The 20482-nt window shown below is 41.5% G+C and overlaps 1 protein-coding gene across 3 annotated transcripts in view; it reads right to left on the bottom strand.

Moving 5' to 3' along the window:
- tncb (tenascin Cb) overlaps nucleotides 1-20482 on the bottom strand; it is an 83786-nt gene that overhangs the window by 3002 nt on the left and 60302 nt on the right. For 2 of the 3 annotated variants that reach the window (XM_088336839.1, XM_088336838.1), the window contains 10 exons: nucleotides 9995-10117; nucleotides 8714-8857; nucleotides 7657-7776; nucleotides 7209-7352; nucleotides 6380-6510; nucleotides 6138-6270; nucleotides 4504-4655; nucleotides 3747-3843; nucleotides 2471-2632; nucleotides 2232-2395 (listed from right to left, as the gene is read on the bottom strand). In XM_088336839.1, the coding sequence (XP_088192965.1) occupies nucleotides 2232-2395; nucleotides 2471-2632; nucleotides 3747-3843; nucleotides 4504-4655; nucleotides 6138-6270; nucleotides 6380-6510; nucleotides 7209-7352; nucleotides 7657-7776; nucleotides 8714-8857; nucleotides 9995-10117 (1370 nt within the window). Of the gene's footprint in view, nucleotides 1-2231; nucleotides 2396-2470; nucleotides 2633-3746; nucleotides 3844-4503; nucleotides 4656-6137; nucleotides 6271-6379; nucleotides 6511-7208; nucleotides 7353-7656; nucleotides 7777-8713; nucleotides 8858-9994; nucleotides 10118-13627; nucleotides 13901-20482 lie in introns of all 3 variants that reach the window. The other variant, XM_088336842.1, reaches the window with a different exon arrangement.

Here is a 20482-nt window from a genome sequence, read left to right on the forward strand (position 1 = left end):
GTATTGATTTTGTCTGCCTCTGGCTTCCTATCATTTCACGCCAGACCGCTGCCTAACGTGCATGACTCCCCATTTCCCGTAAAATAAAAGGCTTTGTGTGAGTAACGTCACGCGTTTGGGTCCTGATCCTGTTCTAGTTCATGACACACAGGCGGATAATTTTTGCTCCAGAGGGCGCCAACCAGTTGTGAAGCAAGACACACCTGAGCCCAATCCCTACACACCTGTTCCTGATTATTGTAAGACTTTATATTGACTGCTCAGAGGGCACACTGCGTCGGGTCATTGCAATTCCATTTCCGGTTTGGTATTTCTTTCTGTTTTGGATATTATCAGGTTTGTTTTTGTTTGGACGTGTTATTTGTTTTGTGACCCCTTGTTTGTGTTTTACTTTGTTTCTGATTTCTTTATTAAATACCATCCTTATTTCGAGCACCCCTGCTTTAGTTCCTGTTTCACTTGGGTCCACCCGCAAATGTAACAGAATGACCCAATCACCAAAAGACCCGAAGGGAAGCTTACACGTCCTTGTCCCGGCTGCAAGGGGGAACCCCTTCGAAGACTTCTGTTTCCTGTCTTTAAGACGGGGTGAAGATCCTTCGGCCACTTTGGATTCCCTGCCTCTAGACTCTAGACTCGGCTAAAAGGCCTCCAGGATTGTTTATTATTTTGTGTTTATTTTAGTCTGCCAGCATAAAGTCCTCAAGGGGGAGGCAATGTGAGGATTTGGCACTAGTGGGCGCTAACCGAGTGTGGAGCAATACACACCTAAGCCCAATCTCCATTCACATGTCCCTAATTATGTCAGGACCAGAACGAAGACAGGACCCACTTGCTTGCGTTTCTCTTAGTTTTATTAGGAAGAGGGGAAAGGCTAGTATACAGGATCTGTAGATCGTGGATGGTGGGGAGCAGGTTACTCAGACGCGGAAGTGGTATTTCCGTGGTGAGCGAAGGCAGTGTCAAGAGCGGGGAAAAACAGATCGATGGCCGGGACGAGGGCAAAAACGTAGTCAAATTCAGAAAAGGGGTCGGAGCCGGGAATCAAACAGGAATCAGGACAGGAGGGAGTAAGGGTTGAAAAGGGCATGCCTAGCGTGAGCTTAGGTTCACAGACGTACTGACAACCGGTGAGAGGAAGACGGGGGTTTGAAAAGAATCAGCGTCCGAGGCAGTTGGCGCCAAAGGAGCAGACTCAGGTGACCCGCGTCAGTAATCATGACAAATTATCCCAATACTTTATATTGATCGCTCGGACAGCACATTGTGTCGGGTCATTGCATCTCCATTTCCGGTTTGTTTTTTTGTTTCTGGTTTGGATACGGTCAGGTTTGATTTTGTGTGGACATTTGTTTTCTTACCCTTTGTTTGTTTGTTACTTTGTTTCTAGTTTTGTTATGACTGACTTTTTTGACTGACTGCCTCAGTCCCTGCCCCCCTTGCGTCCACCCAAACAGGACAAAGAATATTGGAATGTTTTTATCTGTTTTTTTTTGTGTGTGCAAAACTCAATTGGACCCAACTTCATCTAGACCCTAGTTCAGGCCGTCCCCAAGTCAATTGTGTTTGAGATCCCTGTTTGACTGGTTTGATCAGTTACACATAACACCCATTGGGTTTTTGGGATTTCAAAAGTTGAGGCGTATTATAAAAAATGAGGAAATCCAATGTCTCCAAACCGTTGATTTATTTTAAGAACTAATGTTTGATTTATTTGATTAGCAATTGGTTTTCAATCGGAGCTGTATGTGTATGTTATACAGTATTATGTTCATATGAAAACCTTGATGGGCAGCACGGCGGCGCAGTGGTTAGCGCATGTCATGGGAACCTCCTGCGTGGGTTCAAATCCAGCTCCAGACTTCCTGTGCGGAGTTTGTATGTTCTCCCCGTGCTTGCGTGGGTTTCCTCCGGGCACTCCGGTTTCCTCCCACATTCCAAAAACATGCATTTGTGAATTAGCCGGTCCAAAATGTCCCTAAGCGTGAATGAGCGAGTGACTTGTCTGTCCCCGTGTGCCCTGCGATTGGCTGGCAACCAGTTCAGGGTGTCCCCTGCCCACTGCCCGGAGATGGCTGGGATGGGCTCCAGCCCCCCCGCGACCCTAATGAGGATAAGCGGTACAGCTAATGAGATGAGATGAAAACCTTGTGCTCTGAATATGAAAGTGCTTATTAAGGGCTGTTTGGCCTTCACTCTCCTGGAAGGAGACCATTGCAACTGGATCATACCTTGCTGTGACTGTTATCTCCATATCTTCCCATAAGGTTGACACGATGGCAGTTTTTGTACCAGAAAGCTCCCTTGTATGAAAGCGCACAATTGGTGACAGCGATATCGTTGTCATGGTCGTAGGTCGAGAAAGGACGGCCGTGGTGGTAGGTCATTGAATCGCCTGCAAAATCAGACAACGCAGTCATCTGGGTATGGAAAAGACTGAAATACTTTCTTTCCTATAGTTTGTCTTTACCTGCTGTTCCGCTGTATCCCCCGACATGGACTTTATAACGAGTCCTCGGTTCTGAGACGGAGAACTTGTCGTAATGAGCGTAGGCCGTTTCTCCTTTGTCGCGAAGATCCACGCGCAACTCGTACTGACCGCCTGCTGTGATCTTGTGCAGGTTGGACAAACCTGCAGGGCAAAAAGGACAGTGAAACACACATCATTCTACTTTTGGTGTTCGGCTCAAAGACAAATTTATGTTGTAGACAGTAATCTCTTGCTATATCACGGCTTACTTTCACTGATTTGCTGCATTGTGCTCTAAATTGGCCAAACAGTCACTTGGCCTCTCCTTTGCACTTTAATATGTACTTAAAACAGCCTGCGGAATTTATATTAAATACGAACAAATTCTCTAGCAATTCTCTTGCAATTTCCTGAACTTCAGCGAGTAGATCAAAAATGAGACCCTTAAATGAGCCGGTCATTACAGTTCTCCAATGTACTTGATGGCCACATGTTGGCAAGGGCATTGATTAGGCATGAAGAGGTGTCGTGTTGCCAGCAATATCGACCAATCGTTGTTTTTTTACCTAATAAAACTAATTGGTCCCCCAAAGAAATATCGATCGATCATTTTGTTCATATTCCCGGCTCCTCCGTGTTATATGAAATGAAATGATCTGCATTTATATAGTGCTTTTCAAGTCAATGACTTCCCAAAGCACTTTACAGTGTGCTTCACATTTCCCAATAGCGGCCTTGTATTGCAGCCATGTAAGACGCTAACCTGCTTATTGGGGGTATTAGGGGTTCAGTGTCTTACCCAAGGACACTTCGACATGTAACTTAGACAAGCCGGGATTCGAACTGGGATCCCCTTGATCCCAAGACGAGCGCTCTACCTCCTGAGCTATCAATAAATTTATTTGAATTACTTTTATTATCTTAAATTATTTTTCATAACGTTATATGACCTATTTCATAATTCATTTTTAACTGCTAACAATTATATGTATTTTTTTTATTTAAGGAAACAAAAACAGTCATTTAATATATTTTTTCCATTTTATACAAATTGGAAACAAACTTTTTTTTAAATGCATACAAATTATGTCCTTATATTTCTAAACTGATATTTTGGAACAAAATACTTTTATTTTATTTTAATTGAAAAAAGTTTAAAAACATTTTATTTAAAAAGTTAAAAATGACCAAAACTAACCACTGACAGGCATTGCTGAAAACAGTGTACTGAACCTTGAAGAAGCTTATGTTTTTTGTATTGTTGACGGGAAATCACCTAGCCAGAATTCATCATTCATATCGCCAAAGCCGGCTGTATAATTCTTCCAGTTGCGGAAAAACTCCAGTCTTCCACTCTGACGCTTCAGGAAAATCTGTGTCGGAAGAAGAACAATAACAGAAAATTTTAGAAAAATTTCATAAGATTTAACACTGATGAATGTTCTTTTTTTGCAGAAAATATGAAAAACCGAATCTCGAAGAAAGGGCAGCACGGCGGAGCAGTGGTTAGCGCGTGTGCGGCACAGTTCTGAGGTTGTGGGAACCTCCTGCGTGGGTTCAAATCCAGCTCCCGGCCTTACAGTGCGGAGTTTGTATGTTCTCCTCGTGCTTGCGTGGGTTTCCTCCGGGCACTCCGGTTTCCTCCCACATTCCAAAGACATACATTTCAGGTGAATCGGCCAGTCCAAATTGTCCCTAGGTGTGACTGGGCGAGTGAGTTGTCTGTCCCCGTGTGCCCTGCGACTGGCTGGCAACCAGTTCAGGGTGTCCCCTGCCCAATGCCCGATGATTGCTGGGATGGGCTCCAGCACCCCCGCGACCCTACTGAGGATGAGCGGTGCAGCTGATGAGATGAGATGAATCTCAAAGAATCCTGAACAATCCCGAATAATTCAAGAATCTGTTTAAGGATGTTGAAATTTTCCCCCGAAGCAGCCAAATTACAATGACATTCAGAATTTCTCAGTATTGGACTTAAAAAGAAGCTACAAAAACGATATTTTTGAGTCCAACAAAATATGTGAGGGACTCACAATCCATCCGCCTCCATCGGTGGTCATGTCACAGTTGACTTGAAGGGGCTGGCTTTCGTCTCCTCCAAGGTAGATTGTGTGCAAGCCAGGTGTAGTGTCTCCATTCAGCAGAGCTTGGGAACAATCCCTTGGATATTTGTAGAGCACGCCAGCTACATGTACAAATGCATGCAAAAACACGCATGATGTAAGTCCACATTTCTGGTCAATTGAATGGCTCTTTACGGATCATTTACACAAGAAGATTAGTAAGTTCCTCGTAAAAATATTCCTAGGGCTTCACAAAGTTAAATTTTCCAAACACAAATGCTAAGTAATACAAACATTGTTACGAGTAAATAATACATGGCATAAGACCATGTTACTGTCATGATTACTCATTGTCCTCACTTGTGCTGCTCGTTGCCCGATTGACTCCTTCCTATTTAAACTCTGTACTCCAGTCACTCCTTGTCAGTCCGCCAGCAAACCTCCACATACGCAAGGCAAGCGCTGAGGTTTTGAGTTGTTCCTTGCCCGCATGTTTGTTTAAGATCAGGTAATTGTGTCATTGTAATCCTGTGCAGTCCTTTGAGACATTTTTGTGATTAAGGGCTATATAAATAAATTTGATTTGACTTGACTTTGACTCTGGCTCCCGTCTGTCCGTATCCTGCTTGTCTGTCCCTGATTCTCCGATCGTCTCCGGCCCTCTGATTTTTTTCCCTTCCTTCGACATGCTCTGATCTCCCATTGTGGCTAGTGACCTGTTTTTGCCCACCGACCACGCCCTGATCTCCCGCTCCGGCTAGTGACCCGTTTCTGCCCACCGACCATGCTCCGATCTCCCGTGCCGGCTACTTGACCCGTTTTGCACGTCGACCACGCTCCAATCTCCTGCCCTGGCAAATTCACTCGTTTCTGCATTCCAACCACGCTCCGATCCCGTGAGCTCCTTGCTCCTCCTGCCCTGTCCGTCTGCGAATCTCCGTGTATACTAGGCAAGCCTTTTTCGACCCTGACTCCCACCTGTCCCGTTTTTGGTCCCGTCTGTCTCCCACTACGACCCGTTTTGATCCTTACCACGTCTGCTCCCCTGTCCCGGCTTACGACCTCTTTTTGTCCCCGTCCACGTCCACTATTCAATTCTGGCTTACGACCCGTTTACGACCCCGACCACACCTTGCTCTCCCAGTCCCGGCTACCGACCGGTTTTTCCGTTCCTGACACCGCCATTGCTCGCTACAGAAGATCCACTTCCGTGTTCGGATCACAATCCGATTGCGAGAGCGACTTCCTGCGTCCAGCGAACACCGGATCATGGGCACAGCCCTTCCTCTTTCCTTCAATAAAACTTGTGAGAAACGTAACGCAATTGGTTCCTGTTTCCGTTCTGGACCTGACAGTTTCTTGATTTTGTGTGCATTTATGGTTACATCAAGAAAAAATAAACTAATGAATAGGAATACATTTAGAAAGAATAAAGAAGACAAAATTACAAATTAAAGAAACATTAAAGAGAGAAAAAATATTACAGGTGGGTAAACTGTCACAGAGATGTACAAATTTGTTATTTAAAAAAGACCACTTTGACCCTCTGTAAGGTGTATATTTTAACAAGTAAAGTATGCATTGTTTCGAATAGTTTTTCTTACAGGTTGTGAAGGCAGCACTGATGATTCCGCTTCTCTTAGGCCCGGCGATAGCCTGCAGTCTAACCGAGTATTCTGTTGAGGCGCTGAGCTGAACCATGTTGTAGGAAACTGCAGTGGGACTCAGGACCACCTCCTGAAATAAGGGCAATTTCTCATTAAGGTGAAGCTTTCTTTGGACTATCATATCGAAATTGTTTGTAATAACACTTTAAATGTGATAACTGTCACAGGGATGTACCGACCCGGATGACGCCATCAGCGGATTCAAAACTGAGGATGTATCCTGTGATATCAGCACGAGGCGGTCTCCAGGTCAACATGCCCGACTCGGTCTGGATGTTGCTGGCCGCCAGTTCCTGAGGCGCGTCCACATCTTCACACAATAAGCACAATTAGTGGTCAAGTGGAGGAATTCAAGTTTCTCTGGGTCTTGTTCACGAGTGAGGGTAGGATGGAGCGGGAGATCGACTGATGGATTGGTCATGCGGACCCTGTAGGGGTCCGTCGTGGTGTAGTGGGAGCTCAGCCGAAAGGCAAAACTCTCGATCTACCGGTGGATCTACGTTCCTATGGTCATGAACTCTGGGTCATGACCCAAAGATCACGATCACGGATACAAGTGGCTAAAATTAGTTTTCTCTGCTGGGTGGCTGGGCTCTCCCTTAGAGATAAGGTGAGAAGCTCAGTCATCCGGGAGGGACTCTGTGTAGAGCCACTGCTCCTCCGCATTGAGAGGAGTTAGTTGAGGTGGCTAGGTCATCTGATAAGGATACCTCCTGGACGACTCCCTCGGGAGGTGTTCTGGGAATGTCCCAACGGCACAAGGCCCCGGGGACGACCCAGGACACGCTGAAGAGACTACCTCTCTAGGCTGGCCTAGGAACATCTCGGGATACCGCCGGATAAGATGGATGAAGTGTCTGAGAATAGGGAGGCCTGGGCTTCCCTGCTGAGGCTACTGCCCTCGCGACCCGACACCAGATAAGCAGAAGATAATAGATGGATGGCTGGTCGCCAAGAATTTGAATTTTTTGTCACCAATTTGTCATTAGATCCAGATTCATGTGATACCTGTGATGAATTCTGTGGTAGTGACAGCGCTCTTGGCCAAATCCCGAACAGCATAGACTTTGACGGTGTATCGTGTTGCTGGATTCAGGGTACTCATCGCAAATTCCACCACATTTCCTGACACACGCTCCATCACTGGGGCCACTGTGGGACACAAAGCAAGAAAAATAGGATAAAAAACGTGGCGTTTACCAGACATGGGGACTTGAGACTTAGTGACTTCGACTCGAGTCGACTCGAGTCGCTGTTTTTATGACTTGTGACTTGACTTGGACTTGGCAATCTAAGACTCGGGACTTGACTTGTGACTTGACTTGCCCAAGAAAAAAATACTTGGGACTTACTTGGGACTTGAAGGTGAAGACTTGAGACTTACTTGAGACTTGCACATGTGTGACTTGGTCCCATGTCTGGCGTTTACACACGGTTTTGTTATTTAAACTCTCACCCGAGTCTGCACTGTAGGTAATAACGTAGCCATCTACAGTAGCGATAGCCGGCTGCCAGAGAAGTAAAGCTCCAGTGTCTGTGATGTTGACTGCGGTCAGACCACGCGGTTTGTCCAGAGCTGGAAGACAAAAAGTAAAGCTATGGAATCAACTTTCATCTACACTGAGAAATAAAATAAAAAATCTGAGCCAATGGGAAGAACATAGATCTCTTATTTGGTTTCAAATATATATTTTTAAAGATTTCTTCTTGTTTTTACAATAAAATGAAATACATTATAGTTGATGTGAGGGTCCAGCCACCAACGGCAGCCAGAAGGCGCCATGGAACTGATAATATGGCACACCTTGTGCTCATTGACACTAATGAAATGAATGGGCCCCATGCAATCCGGATGGGCCCATTCAAAATAAACAGGCCCATCAAAAATGTCATTACACAGTGTAATAACAGTGTCATTATTATGTTATTACTATAGATGTGATTTTTTTTAAACCATCTCCTTATTGCTAATGACTACATGCCTCTGGTTACATGCCTCTGGTTACATGCTAACAACTACCAGATCCAGCCCCAACTCTCACAATTGTCTAGTTACTTTTATTATCTACAATTATTTTTCACAACTAACGCTAAATGGCCTATTTTAATATTTGTTTTTAACAATACTGTATTATGTACTTTTCTCAAAAAAACAACAACCCCAAAAACAATTACAATATCCTAAATGTTGATAATTTTGCGCTTTTTGAGTATTTCTTCTTTGGGTATTTTTCAAGGAAACTAAAACCCTCAATTTATATATATATATGTATTATGCAAATTGGATAAAACATGTTGAAAGAAAATGTTTCTAATTGTTAGCTTAATGCTTGTTATTTAAGGTATTTGATCTTGCTGCTGAAAAAAAATACGGAAAACACCCTTAAATCTAGCTTTATCATAGAAAAGCATGCATTTCTTATACAACAAATATTTAATTTAAAAAAAAAAAAAAAACGAAAAATAAGCAATATGGAAAATAATCCATGCTCCGTTGTTATTAATGATCTTACCAGTTGTGACACTGTCTGAGCCAGGCTCACTTTCCCTTTGAGACTTGACTGCAACGACAGTCACCTGGTAGGTGACACCAGGTATCAGGTTGGGTAAGACAGTTTGTGAGTTGGAGCCATCCACTGTCAGAGTCTTCGCATTTCCTGAGGGTCCAAACAGTTCAGTGTAAGTCAACTGTATCCAGATAGTGTATGCGGTTTATTGCCATGTACTGTATTTACCGCACTATAAGGCGCACCGGGTTATAGGGTGCACCCCCAAAAAATAGTTTTTGGTCCTATATTTTCCATACATAAGGCGCACCGGATCATAAGGCGCTACAAAGGGAACGTCGACAAAACAGTCAGATGGTTCAGTCCAACTTATTACCCCCTTAACATTCCGAAATTTTGCAAAGAAGCAAATACGTGTCGCAGACACGTGCGGATGCGGTGTCCGTACGATGTCACCGAACAAACATTTCTTAGTTTCCATTTATTTTTTGCTGGCAACTGTGTGGACAGCAAAGTAAGAATTTTATTGTGCAGGGAAATGGGGTTCTTTACTGTGCATATGACAATAAACACTTTGAATTGAATTTAGTTTAAAAATAGACTCATCACAGAAACATCACGATAGTTCTAAAACAAGATACCGGGAAAATATAAATCCGCATACCTCACCTAAGTTCTCTTGCAGCCTTCACGTTTATTAATGATACGTAACCATGGTCTTTTTACAACCGTAAGTGTAGTAAATCCAGGAGAGTAAAATATTTACAAATACAGAATAGTAAAACATGTTTTATCTATGCCGTAGTGAAACCTAACTTGTGATTCACATTCATCTTTTTCGGCCAATTGCAGGCTTTGTTTCGCCCCTTTAGCCTATGCGAGCCTGTAAATAATAAAAAGGATCCGCCCCCTTTACCTCCGAATAACTTTAGCCAATAGTGATCGATTCAAATGATGATTGACACATTGGTTAGCCAATGAAACGCCGGTATATAAATCCCAGCATACACCGCGGACGACTTCGCCTTCGGGGGAAAATCTAGTCGGCGGCTGCTTGCTTTAGTTGCAAGACTTTGCGACTTAATATTGATCCATATATAAGGCGCACTGTATTATAAGGTGAATGGTCAGCTTTTGAAAAAAATAAAGGCTTTTAGGTGCGCCTTATAGTGCGGAAAATACAGTAGTTATTCCATTCATATTCAGGCTTTGTGTTTGTTGTCTCGACAGAACATATGACGGTGTCATCGTTCAATACAGAAAATATTCAAAAAGAATGCGACTGACCTCCATGAGCAGGAACATACGTGACCCTGTAGCTGTCCACTCGGGCCCTTGGGACTGCCCAGTGGACGGTAGCCGATGAGTCAGTGACATCTGAGAAGCGAATGCTTTTCGGTGGCCCTAGATCTGGTACATAAGACAAAGAAGGGAAAAAACGGAAGGTTGTGAGTCAATATGGTCCTCAGACGGGTGAACACCACAGAAGAACGTGAGAACAGGTGGGTCAATGCACATCTACACTACCATTCAAAAGTTTGTGGTCTCCCAGACGTTTATGTGTATATTAAACCCTTCCTTTTGATGGTCAGTCTCACACATGGCTTTTTCTTTACCATTCTGCTTAAAGACAAGTATCTTGGAGTCACCACTTCACTGTAGATGTTGATACAAGTGTTTTGGGGGTTCTATTCAACCAAGCTGCCAGTTAAGGACCTGTAAGGCGTCCATTTCTCAAACTACAGACTCTAATGCATTTTTCCTCTTGCTTGGTTGGACTCCCACTTCTCTTTCTACTCTGCTTAGAGCCTGTGCTTTTCTCTGAAGGAAGTAGTACACCGTTTTGGATCTTCAGTTTCCTGGCAATTTCGCTCATGAAATTGCCTTATTTCTCAGAGCAGGAATAGACTGTCGAGTTTCACATGAAAGTTCTCTTTTTCTGGCTATTCTGAAAGTGAAATCACACCCACAGAAATGATGCTCCAGACACTTGACCAGCTCAAAGTAAGGCTACCTTTAATGTTTTTTTCAACCAGCTAAACTGTTTTCAGCTGAGATAACATAATAGCACAAAGGTTTTGAAATCATTTGTTAACCTTTTAACGCAATCAGCAGACACAATTTGCTATTAGACACTGGAGTTCTGGTTGCTGGAAATGGGCCTCCATACACCTATGTAGGTATTGCATTGAGAAGCAGACATTTGCAGCTAAAAATTCATTGACCATGTTAAAAATGTATGGGGTGTATTACTGATTAGTTTGATGTTATCTCCATAAAAAAACAGAGATGTTCCTCTTAAATAAATGACATTTCTAAACGAGCCCAAACTTTTGAACGGTAGTGTAATTAGGCACGAAATCAAGCAGAAAAGACCAAAGTCCTTCAATAAAAGACATAGAAGAAATAAGAAGAAGAGCGTGAGATTGTGAAGTGATGTCGGCGTACAAAAGAAGACCAGTGCAAGCCGGCGCACTTCCCAGTAACGGCCAGTTCAACAGTATCTTGCGTGACAGAACTGAGGAGATTAACTTGCCCCCGTTTCATGGAGAGACAAAACATCCGACACACAACCCAAGAGTAAAGCATTACCCTCAGGGAGAAAAAGGGACACAGACAACAGTTTTACAAGCGAAGGACGACAGAGGTGGGTAGTAATGAGTTACTCCGTATACTTGAGTAAGTTTTGAGACATTTTGTACTTCTAGGAGTATTTTTAATCTCTATACTTTTTACTTTTATTTCAGTAAATTTGTGAAGAAGAAACAGTATTCTGACTCTGCTTCATTAGGCTACATTGAAGCCGTTACTTAAATCCTATCCACGACAGTACGCGTCTGTCTATCTCTGCTAGGGTGCATTTATTTTGTCGGAGACCTCGTTTCTTTTATCTATATTTGACCAGTGACCCAAACAACCACCAGGTGCGACTTGTGAGAAGGGTTATGATGGTTATTTTTTCCTGTACTGTATGTGCAATGTATATATCTGTAAAGTTTTTGGCTATTCTACCCACCTCTGTTTGATGGGGACAGTTCCCCCGCCCCCTTCCCAGTTGCAAAGACATCACTGGCCGGAATAGTACACAAAGATGATATATCACAACAAATTTGCAGGAAAGCTCAGTAAACATTCTGAGTGATCGCCAACTGCATTGATTGTAGTTTTTTTGTTCGTAATCTCCCATTTTGAATGAAAGCTGCAGTTTGTTTGAACCACTCAGGATCATGGAGGACAAAAACTGCCAGAATTAAATATAAATAATTAGATGGATAAATAAACAAATAGTGAAAATAAAAAACATAAAATTTAAATAAATAAGAACAAAAATGGATTCAATGATATGCATTTATGTAAAAAAAAAGAATCAAAATCTGAATATAAAGTGGATGTCACAGTTACATATTTCATTGCATGTACTTGATTTATCTTTATTCTGTATTATTATTATTTACATTATTATATAAGTTGCAGATTTATTTTTCAATTAATTTTAATACAATTTAATAGCTTTATCTTTACATTTGATTTAACAATTTTGTTTTTTAATCATCGGTTTTACTATGCATTGTTGTTTTTCTTTCAATTTATTTTAAATTATTTTGTTATTTATTTTGTATTATTATTTATATTACTACATATTTTGCAGGATATATTTCCAGCTTTATTTTCATATTCATTTTAAAATGAACAATGTAGTTCATTTTGGATGTAGTTTTACATTTATATGCTGCTGTTTTTCTTCCTATTTCTTTCTATTTTATTTATTTTGTATTACTGTATGATTTGTATTATTCATATTTTTTGTAGGATATATTTGCAGCTTTATTCTTTGTTTATTTTTTGTCAAGAACCAGATCCGGGTCAGGAGCCAAACACGTGACGTTCTCACACAAGCTCTTTATTTTACAGGCAATGGGGAGTCATGCACGTTAGGCAGCGGTCTGGTGTGGAAAGACAGGAAGCCAGAGACCGACGGGATCAATTCCAATTGCCAGAGTTGATATCGGACAGACGGGATCGATACCGGACAAGGCAGGACAGACAGGATGGATAATGAAACAGGATATCAAAAATAAACAGGACAAACAAGACGGGAACAAAAACTGGAGAGAATAATAAACAGGACAAAAATAGACGGGAACAATACCGGACTGGAAATAACAACAGGAAAACAAGACCGAGTCAGGACCCACGTCTTGTGAGGCAGAGGTTCGTTGACGGACTGACGAACTAAGAGAGAGCTTAAAAATACGGAAAGCCAATCTGTCACTGGGCGGGGCGAAGTGGGCGCCATGGCAACTGTGACAGTTTACAAGCAACTGATTTTTATTATTAGATTTTCCTATTTATTCATATATTGTTATTTTTACAATTTATTCGATTTTTTAAAATATTTTGTCTCATAATTTATATTTTTTATATATATTTTTAGGATTTTTTTCAGCATTACTTCAATATTCATTTTAATATGAGCAATTTGGATTTTAATTTTTACATTTACCTTAGAGTTTACTTTTTGGTTGTTTTTCTTTCTATTTACTTTAGCTGAATTCCTAATAATTACTTGCATTCATATATATTTTTGTATGTATGTATCTATTAATTTATTTGTTTAAAATTCAGGCAAATTTGGTCCCCCATACAGGATTACTGGTGAAAAACCAGACATGGACATAAGTTGAGACAAACACGACCGCTTCATTACAATGCATTTTGAAAATTCTTCTGTTGAAAGAAACAAATGTAAATATTTGCAAATGGCTTGCGGTCCATTTTTGGGTTAGTAGACAAATAACAAAACATCCACAACCTGCGCCTACCCATGCTTGTAAAAAACATACATACTAGAAGAAAAACATGGATCACGTTGACGAGACAGAAGTGAAACTCCCTTCCCAATTTCCTTTTAAGCTGTACCTGTTCTCACCCCTTCGATTACAGACTCGGAGCGCTTTCCCAAAATGAGTCCAAAGATTTCAATTTTGTACTGCGTGTCTTCGTTGAGTTGTGTTACTCGTGCGCTTCTCTCTTCGCCGGCCAAAACAAGCTCTCGGGGTTGGTCCGGGTTGTCGGCCCGGCTCACCATGACCACAAAGGTGTCAAAAGCATCATCTTCTGCCGTCCAGGCCATCTGAAAGCTGTCGGGAGTGATGTCGGACAACACGAGATCCTGCACTTTTGGTTCGGTCTCTGAGTGACAAGGAAAAGTCAGTTTGGCTGTTCTGTGAAACTCCCGAATGCACATAAAGTCGAGGCCTGAGGGCTACATCCGGCACACCAGAAGATTTTCTATGGTTTCTGTATTATTGCTTCTACGGGAGAAAGTTTTGTTTTTGTTTAACGGATGTTTGCACTTTATTTTATTGTATTTCACCACAGTTAGATTTTTTTAAATTCCAGTTACATGAATAAAAGAAGATTGCAATAATTGTTGTCTTTTCTATGGAGTCAATTTAGCCCACTTTTGCTAAAATACTAACGTTTGTCTACTGATGGTCCCTGAGTAATAGCAGCTTCTTTCCTTGTACGTAAGTAAAATCAGGTTTATTAGTGAAGCCCTTAATCACAAAAAGTATCAAAGGACTGTTGTTGTAGAAAATAAACTTGCATTTGTAGAATAGATTTGCATACATTTAGAAATAAATGTAGAAAGACTTGCTTACAGTTGGGAGAAATGTTGCTTACATCTCGGGAAGGTCTAGGCGGACGAATTAGTATAAACAATCCTCCTTAAGGGAGGACAAGAGATAACGGCAAAGGGCAAGGTGACAAACTGGCATAAACTTAAAAACACTTCCAAATAAGGACGGAACCCTGGGCATGTACACGTGAAAGGGTGTAGCGTGAAAAGGGACGGGGCCAAACCGGGTACATGTGCTATGTGGAAACTATAAAGACCCACGCATATCTGAGATTCGCTGAGTTTTCTTGTTGAAATTGTGTATCAATAAAAAAGAGCTCCCTCTTACGTCATTTGATTCCTGCATCCTCTTTGAACACGTATGAGACGATTCAACAAATTGGTCTTATCTTCATCACTGTAAGCTTAGATTATAACACTTCCCCTAAGGATGCATATTGTATCTCAGAGTTCAGAGCATTCTATAGCACCGAGGCCTGAATAAAGAACACTCTGGCATCTGAGGATTTCTTCTTGGCTCTTGGAATCACGAGTAGACCGAGTGAAGGCAGGAACACAGGAGGAAGTTAAATCATGACAATATGAGAGTCCTCGTAAAAATTTGCATGTCAGTTAAATGTAAATGGTCTGCATTTATATAGCGCTTTTCAAATCAATGAAGACCTCCCAAAGCGCTTCACAATGTGCTTCACACTTATTCCCTTTCACACACTAACTAACTGATAGCAGCGTCAACCATGCAAGGCAACTACCTGCTATCAGGGGCATTAGGGATTCAGTGTCTTGCCCAAAGACCCTTCGACTCATAACACGGAGGAATCGAACCTGCGACCTCTTGATCCCAAGACGAGCGCTCAACTTCCTGAGCTAAAGCCGCCCAGTTATTTAAGAGGAGTTGTATGGGGATTTCTATATCAAGGAAATCCGTCCGGCATGGGGTCTGGGTGGTTGGCGCGTCAACCCCATGGTGAGGAGGTCCAGGGTTTAATTCCAGCTATTGGCCTCCCCATGCGGATTACGCATATTTCCCCGTGCCTGCGTGGGTTTCCTCCGGCCACTCCAGTTTCCTCCCACATTCTAAAAACATGTGTGTCAGTTAGGATGGCGAGTAAAAAAAAACCTTTCTACTAGAAAATCACAATAACCTGGCACTAGTGAGGTTTGCAGGTACCTCAGCTGTCACTAGGGGGCACCCTGGTGCCCGTAGGCACCACGTTGGAGACCCCTGGTAGAGTGCAACCGAAAAAGAGTGTACAAAGAAGAATGTAAACAACGTCAGCTTAAATTGACCAAACAGCCACATTCTTCTTCTCATTTTGTTGCTCTGTCTTTTACAAGGTTTTTTGTTTTTGAGGGTGCCCATATCAGCACGATGGTGGACAATTACGTCAGCTCCCGAATGTTATGTTAAATAAATACACATTTCTTGACCTACTAGTGTTTAAAAAAATTCTTTTATATGAAAGTTTTGCTATAGTTTTTCTATTCAAATCAATGTGTTTTTCTTGAATATATAAATGAAAGAGACTCCCCTACTTACGAACATTCGGGTTACGAACAACGGTACATACGGACATTTTTTTCGGGATGTCGAAAAATATCCGGACATTGCTGTAAGTTAGATTTAGTATTGTGCATCTTTTTACGAGTACAGGACATTACTGTAGTGCTTCTTTCCGCCACTACCAGCAAGTGGCGCTGTGAGAGGTCATTCACTATCCACCTGAAGAAGAAATCCGGCTTCCTCTTCCTAGTTCGTGTGTAAACATATTATAATGTATCTCTAGTGCGCTAAGAACTTTAACGTTTTTATTGTTTAATGTCTCGTACATCCATTCAATATGCTTGGTGTAAACTGTTAAGAAGAGGCGAGGCGTTTCTTTTGAAATGGAAGTGGAATAAGAAAGCTTGATGCGGTTGAGAAAATGGTTGAATCGCTTTTTTTCTGCCACCTTTTACAACGTAGGAGGAAGTAGCCATACTCTTGAAGCCCATCTTCCAAAAGTAAGTTAAACTTCACTTTATTCATCTTCATAGAGCATGTATTATTTAATTAAATGTTTTCAGTACAAAACAATACAAGTTACTTATACAAGACTGAAACATACTTATATACATTATTAAACATACTTATATAAAGCTTAAACATACAAAATTGTCATGATTACCGATGTGAATCACCTATGCCTACTCATTTGGCGCCTACCGCTGCGGGCTCTGATTGGCTCCCTGTCCCTATATTAACCCAGTCCTGTCACTCTCCTTTTGTCAGTCTGTCTGTGCACCTCTGTTTATACAAGGCAAGCCTTTTTCGACCCTGACTCCTGCCTGTCCTGTTTTTTCTCCCGTTTGTCTCCGGCTATGACCTGTTTTGATCCCTACTACGTCTACTCTCCCGTCCTGGCTTACGACTCGTTTCCGACCCCGAGTAAGCTTTGCTCTCCTAAACCCGGCTACCGACCAGTTTTTCCGTCCCTGACACCGCCATCGCTTGCTACGGAAGATCCACTTCCGTGTTCGGATCACAATCCGATCGCGAGAGCGACTTCCTGCGTCCAGCGAACACCGGATCATGGGCACAGCCCTTCCTCTTTCTTTCAATAAAACTTGTGGTAAACGTTACGCAATTGGGTTCTGTTTCTGTTCTGGTTCTGACACAAAATATTGCAAAGTTCGAACAAATTCAACCAATGAACGATTGTCCGGAACGTATCTCGTTCATAAGTAGGTGAGCGTCTGTATATTTTTTCCACAAGAAGGCGCTATTCAATACACAATGTCCCTTTGAAACACCACCAAATGAGAAAATCTTAGGGGTCCAACTAAATCTCTGTTTTCCTCACGAGGAAAAAAAATACATGAGGCAATTGTTGTGGGAAGAAGCAGTAGAGAAGAGAAACGGGAAAGACAAATCCCAGGGAGCTGTCACTCTTCATTAGCCACCAGCGGCAGCTTCAACTGGTCAAGGCAACAGAAGACGGGTCACATCCATCAGCTTACATGCAAGAGCTCGCTACTCTCAACAGCACCGCTTCCTCCACGCGCACCCCCACATCTTGGGGGCCAAGCAAATCGGGGCACACAAAAGCAAGCTTGTTCATTGGATGAGGTTACACAGCGCCTGCAGTAACAAGGATCTACCAGAAAAAGAATATACAATTCTAACCTTGGCTTTCTCAATAAAATGTAGATATGAATACTAAAGGGATGCTTTCTATTAACACATATGTTATTTTGGAGATGATCATCACAAGGATGTAAGAACCGCGTGACAAAAACTGCGCCTTCAGTTGTACTCCGTGCTAGACTTGTGGATTTGTGGTGCGTTTGTATTCCAAACACGTGGTTACCCTACATAGGAGCTACTCTAGTTTGAGGAATTCAAGATACAAGATTCAAAAATTTTGCCTGACACATGTGAGAAAATTCAAGAATTTCCAGATGCTACCACTAGAGGCCCGAGTGCTCTTGGCCAGGGGTGGCTTACCCGGTCCTGGAGAGCCGCATGTCCTGCATGTTTTGGAGGTTTCTCTGCTCCAACACAGCTTGTTAGTAAGCTTTGTGAGCGCTTGATAACGATCCAGGTGATTGGAATCATCTGTATTGGAGCAGAGAAACTCCAAACACATGCAGGACATGCAGCTCTCCAGGACCGGGTTAGCAACCCCTGCTCTAGACCATTGACCACCAGAATCAGCTAGTCCCAGTTAGCATTAGTTATGAATATTTGTTTCTTTTTAAGTTATGTTTGAAATGTTTGAAGACTAAGTACTTATTTAAGGTAAATATTTCAAACAAACTTAACGTGATAAACGGTAGTTGTATCACTACACTTCAAGCATGACTTATGTAAAGTCAAATATACTTGTTCTAAAATCTGACTTCAGTGTTTGAGGGCAAACTCTGAGAGAAGGGTGTGGTAAACCACCTTTGCTTTGGACCGTGTCTTTGGTTTCAGTCTGTGCAAAAAACAATGACTTATCACCTCGCCTGGGGTGTTGGGAGTATGTGCCTAGCACGTCCTATTACTCCTCCTCCCATTCTTCATTCATGCTTGAGAAATTTGCATCGATGACGGCGCAGACCAATCAGCCAGAGGCTTGGTCATGGGGCATGAACATTTCATCTGCATGGGTGATAAGAAAGAGGAGACACCGGAACCTCGTTGTCTTCTGCACACGATAGTAATTGACACAGGCAGAATTACCTGATTTGTTCAACTCTTTGATTCGGCTAAATAAATTGATATGTGGACTATATTCGGCGCTCGGCTCAATAATTTCCCTGAATTTAGAACATGCTCCAACAGTAAGGGATTACACACGACACGTGAAGTGTCTTTGAAGTCAGATTGTAGTTTAGGAAATGTTAAAACCTTACAGTACCAGGAAATACGAGGGGTCACTTCTGTAATTCTCACATTTGTGAACAATACACAATTTAGTCTGTGTTTTTAGTGAGGAATTAGTATTCCAAAATAGCCGAAAGATCCAAAAAGTTGATTCAGACAGTTATGATTCCCAAGTGATTCAAGCTAATTGGGCGTTCTATCAGTTATTTTTTATGTTTTGCTTTGAGTGAGAGGATTTAATCCCTCCTGTAATGTCTTTCTTGCCGTCAGTTCCTGCATTCAAATCATGAAATGTCAGATAAAATGAAATAATGGTTTGATCGACTATTTGCATGCCGACAATTGACCGCCTCGGGTGCATGCCATATTCTGCATGCCCTCAGAAGCCCCTGGCACATACGCATACAAGTCCAGGGGGGAGCAATAAAAAGCAGCCTGAGAGTGAAGTCTTGGAGGGACTGGAGATGCATACAGACGAGCCGGCTCATACAAACTGACAAAGGCTTCGGGGTTTTGATTTCATTCCTTTCTAGACTGATTTAGGTCTTGAAAATGTTGAATGATTACAATTCTCATAACTGTAAACAAACTCGGGATGAATTACATTTTTACTCGATGCAAATTTCCCAAGTGATGAAAATATTCTCAAGTGATTTCACTTTATCTTGTACAGCTATTGACAAAGTTAAATCTAATGTATTGTAATACATAATGACAGTAATTGGTATTATGGGTGAACTCTACCACCGCCTCTTTTAGAAATTTGATAGGCAAGGCCTGACTGAGTACATCTGTGGGTTTTGCAAATTATTTCCTGTAGTATTTTCCCAGGTGCTTGCATTTGAAACATGCATCTGCACCGTAGTGGGAGTGAACACATTCGACTAGCTCGCGGGAACAAGAAATTCAGCTCCTTTCATCAGTAAAAATTAGAAATTGACTTCAGTCCAAACAGTGGAGCATTAGTAATGATAATGATAATGTTTAAAACAATAATAATGATAATATCAAAGTTTTTCATACATTTACTCCTCCATTAGTTCTATTTATTAAATTATAACTTGAGGGGCTGTAGTAAATTCAAAATCCCAAAGGTGAGAACAACCAGGAAAAGTATGTGTGTGTCTGTGTGTGGAGTCAAACTTTGGAATAATTTACAAGATGAGATCAAACAATGTCCAACTATCCATGTGTTCAAATTTAAATACAAAAAAACATTACTGGCGAAATACAGGGATGAAAAAAATGGGATCTGAGGGAGATTGGAAATACTGCGTTAAAACTATGGTTAACTTGTTGTTATTGTTGCTATTATTATATCAGAACTGTTATTATAAATATTATGTTTATTTTTATTGTTGTTATTATTATTGGTGCCGCAGTGACATTTGGTATCTAGGCGCATTATGACGTTGAGGGATGGGTATTGCGAAGTTTAGTGTATGGAATATGTGATTTCTGTAATTATTATAATTATTGATATCTGACCTATGTATATTCATGAGTTTTTTTAATATTAGACATAAGAGGAAAGGAGGATTTTTAAAATGTATTTAACAGGGAAGATAAAGGGGTAGGAAAAATTAGCATCTGCTTCTGACTACCCTTTTCGAACATGTTATGTCACATTATTTTGTTGTTGACTCATTGTTTTTGTCCCGTTTTTATTTTAATGTTCGGAATAAAAGTTTTCGTTCATTCATTCATTCATTCATTCATTCATTTACTCATGTTTCCCGTTTTACCGTAATGCCTCTACTAATTATTAACTGGTCTAATG

This window comes from Urocampus carinirostris, chromosome 5 (assembly GCF_059441175.1).
Source record: "Urocampus carinirostris isolate Australia breed hairy pipefish chromosome 5, RoL_Ucar_1.0, whole genome shotgun sequence".
Lineage (NCBI taxonomy): Eukaryota > Metazoa > Chordata > Actinopteri > Syngnathiformes > Syngnathidae > Urocampus > Urocampus carinirostris.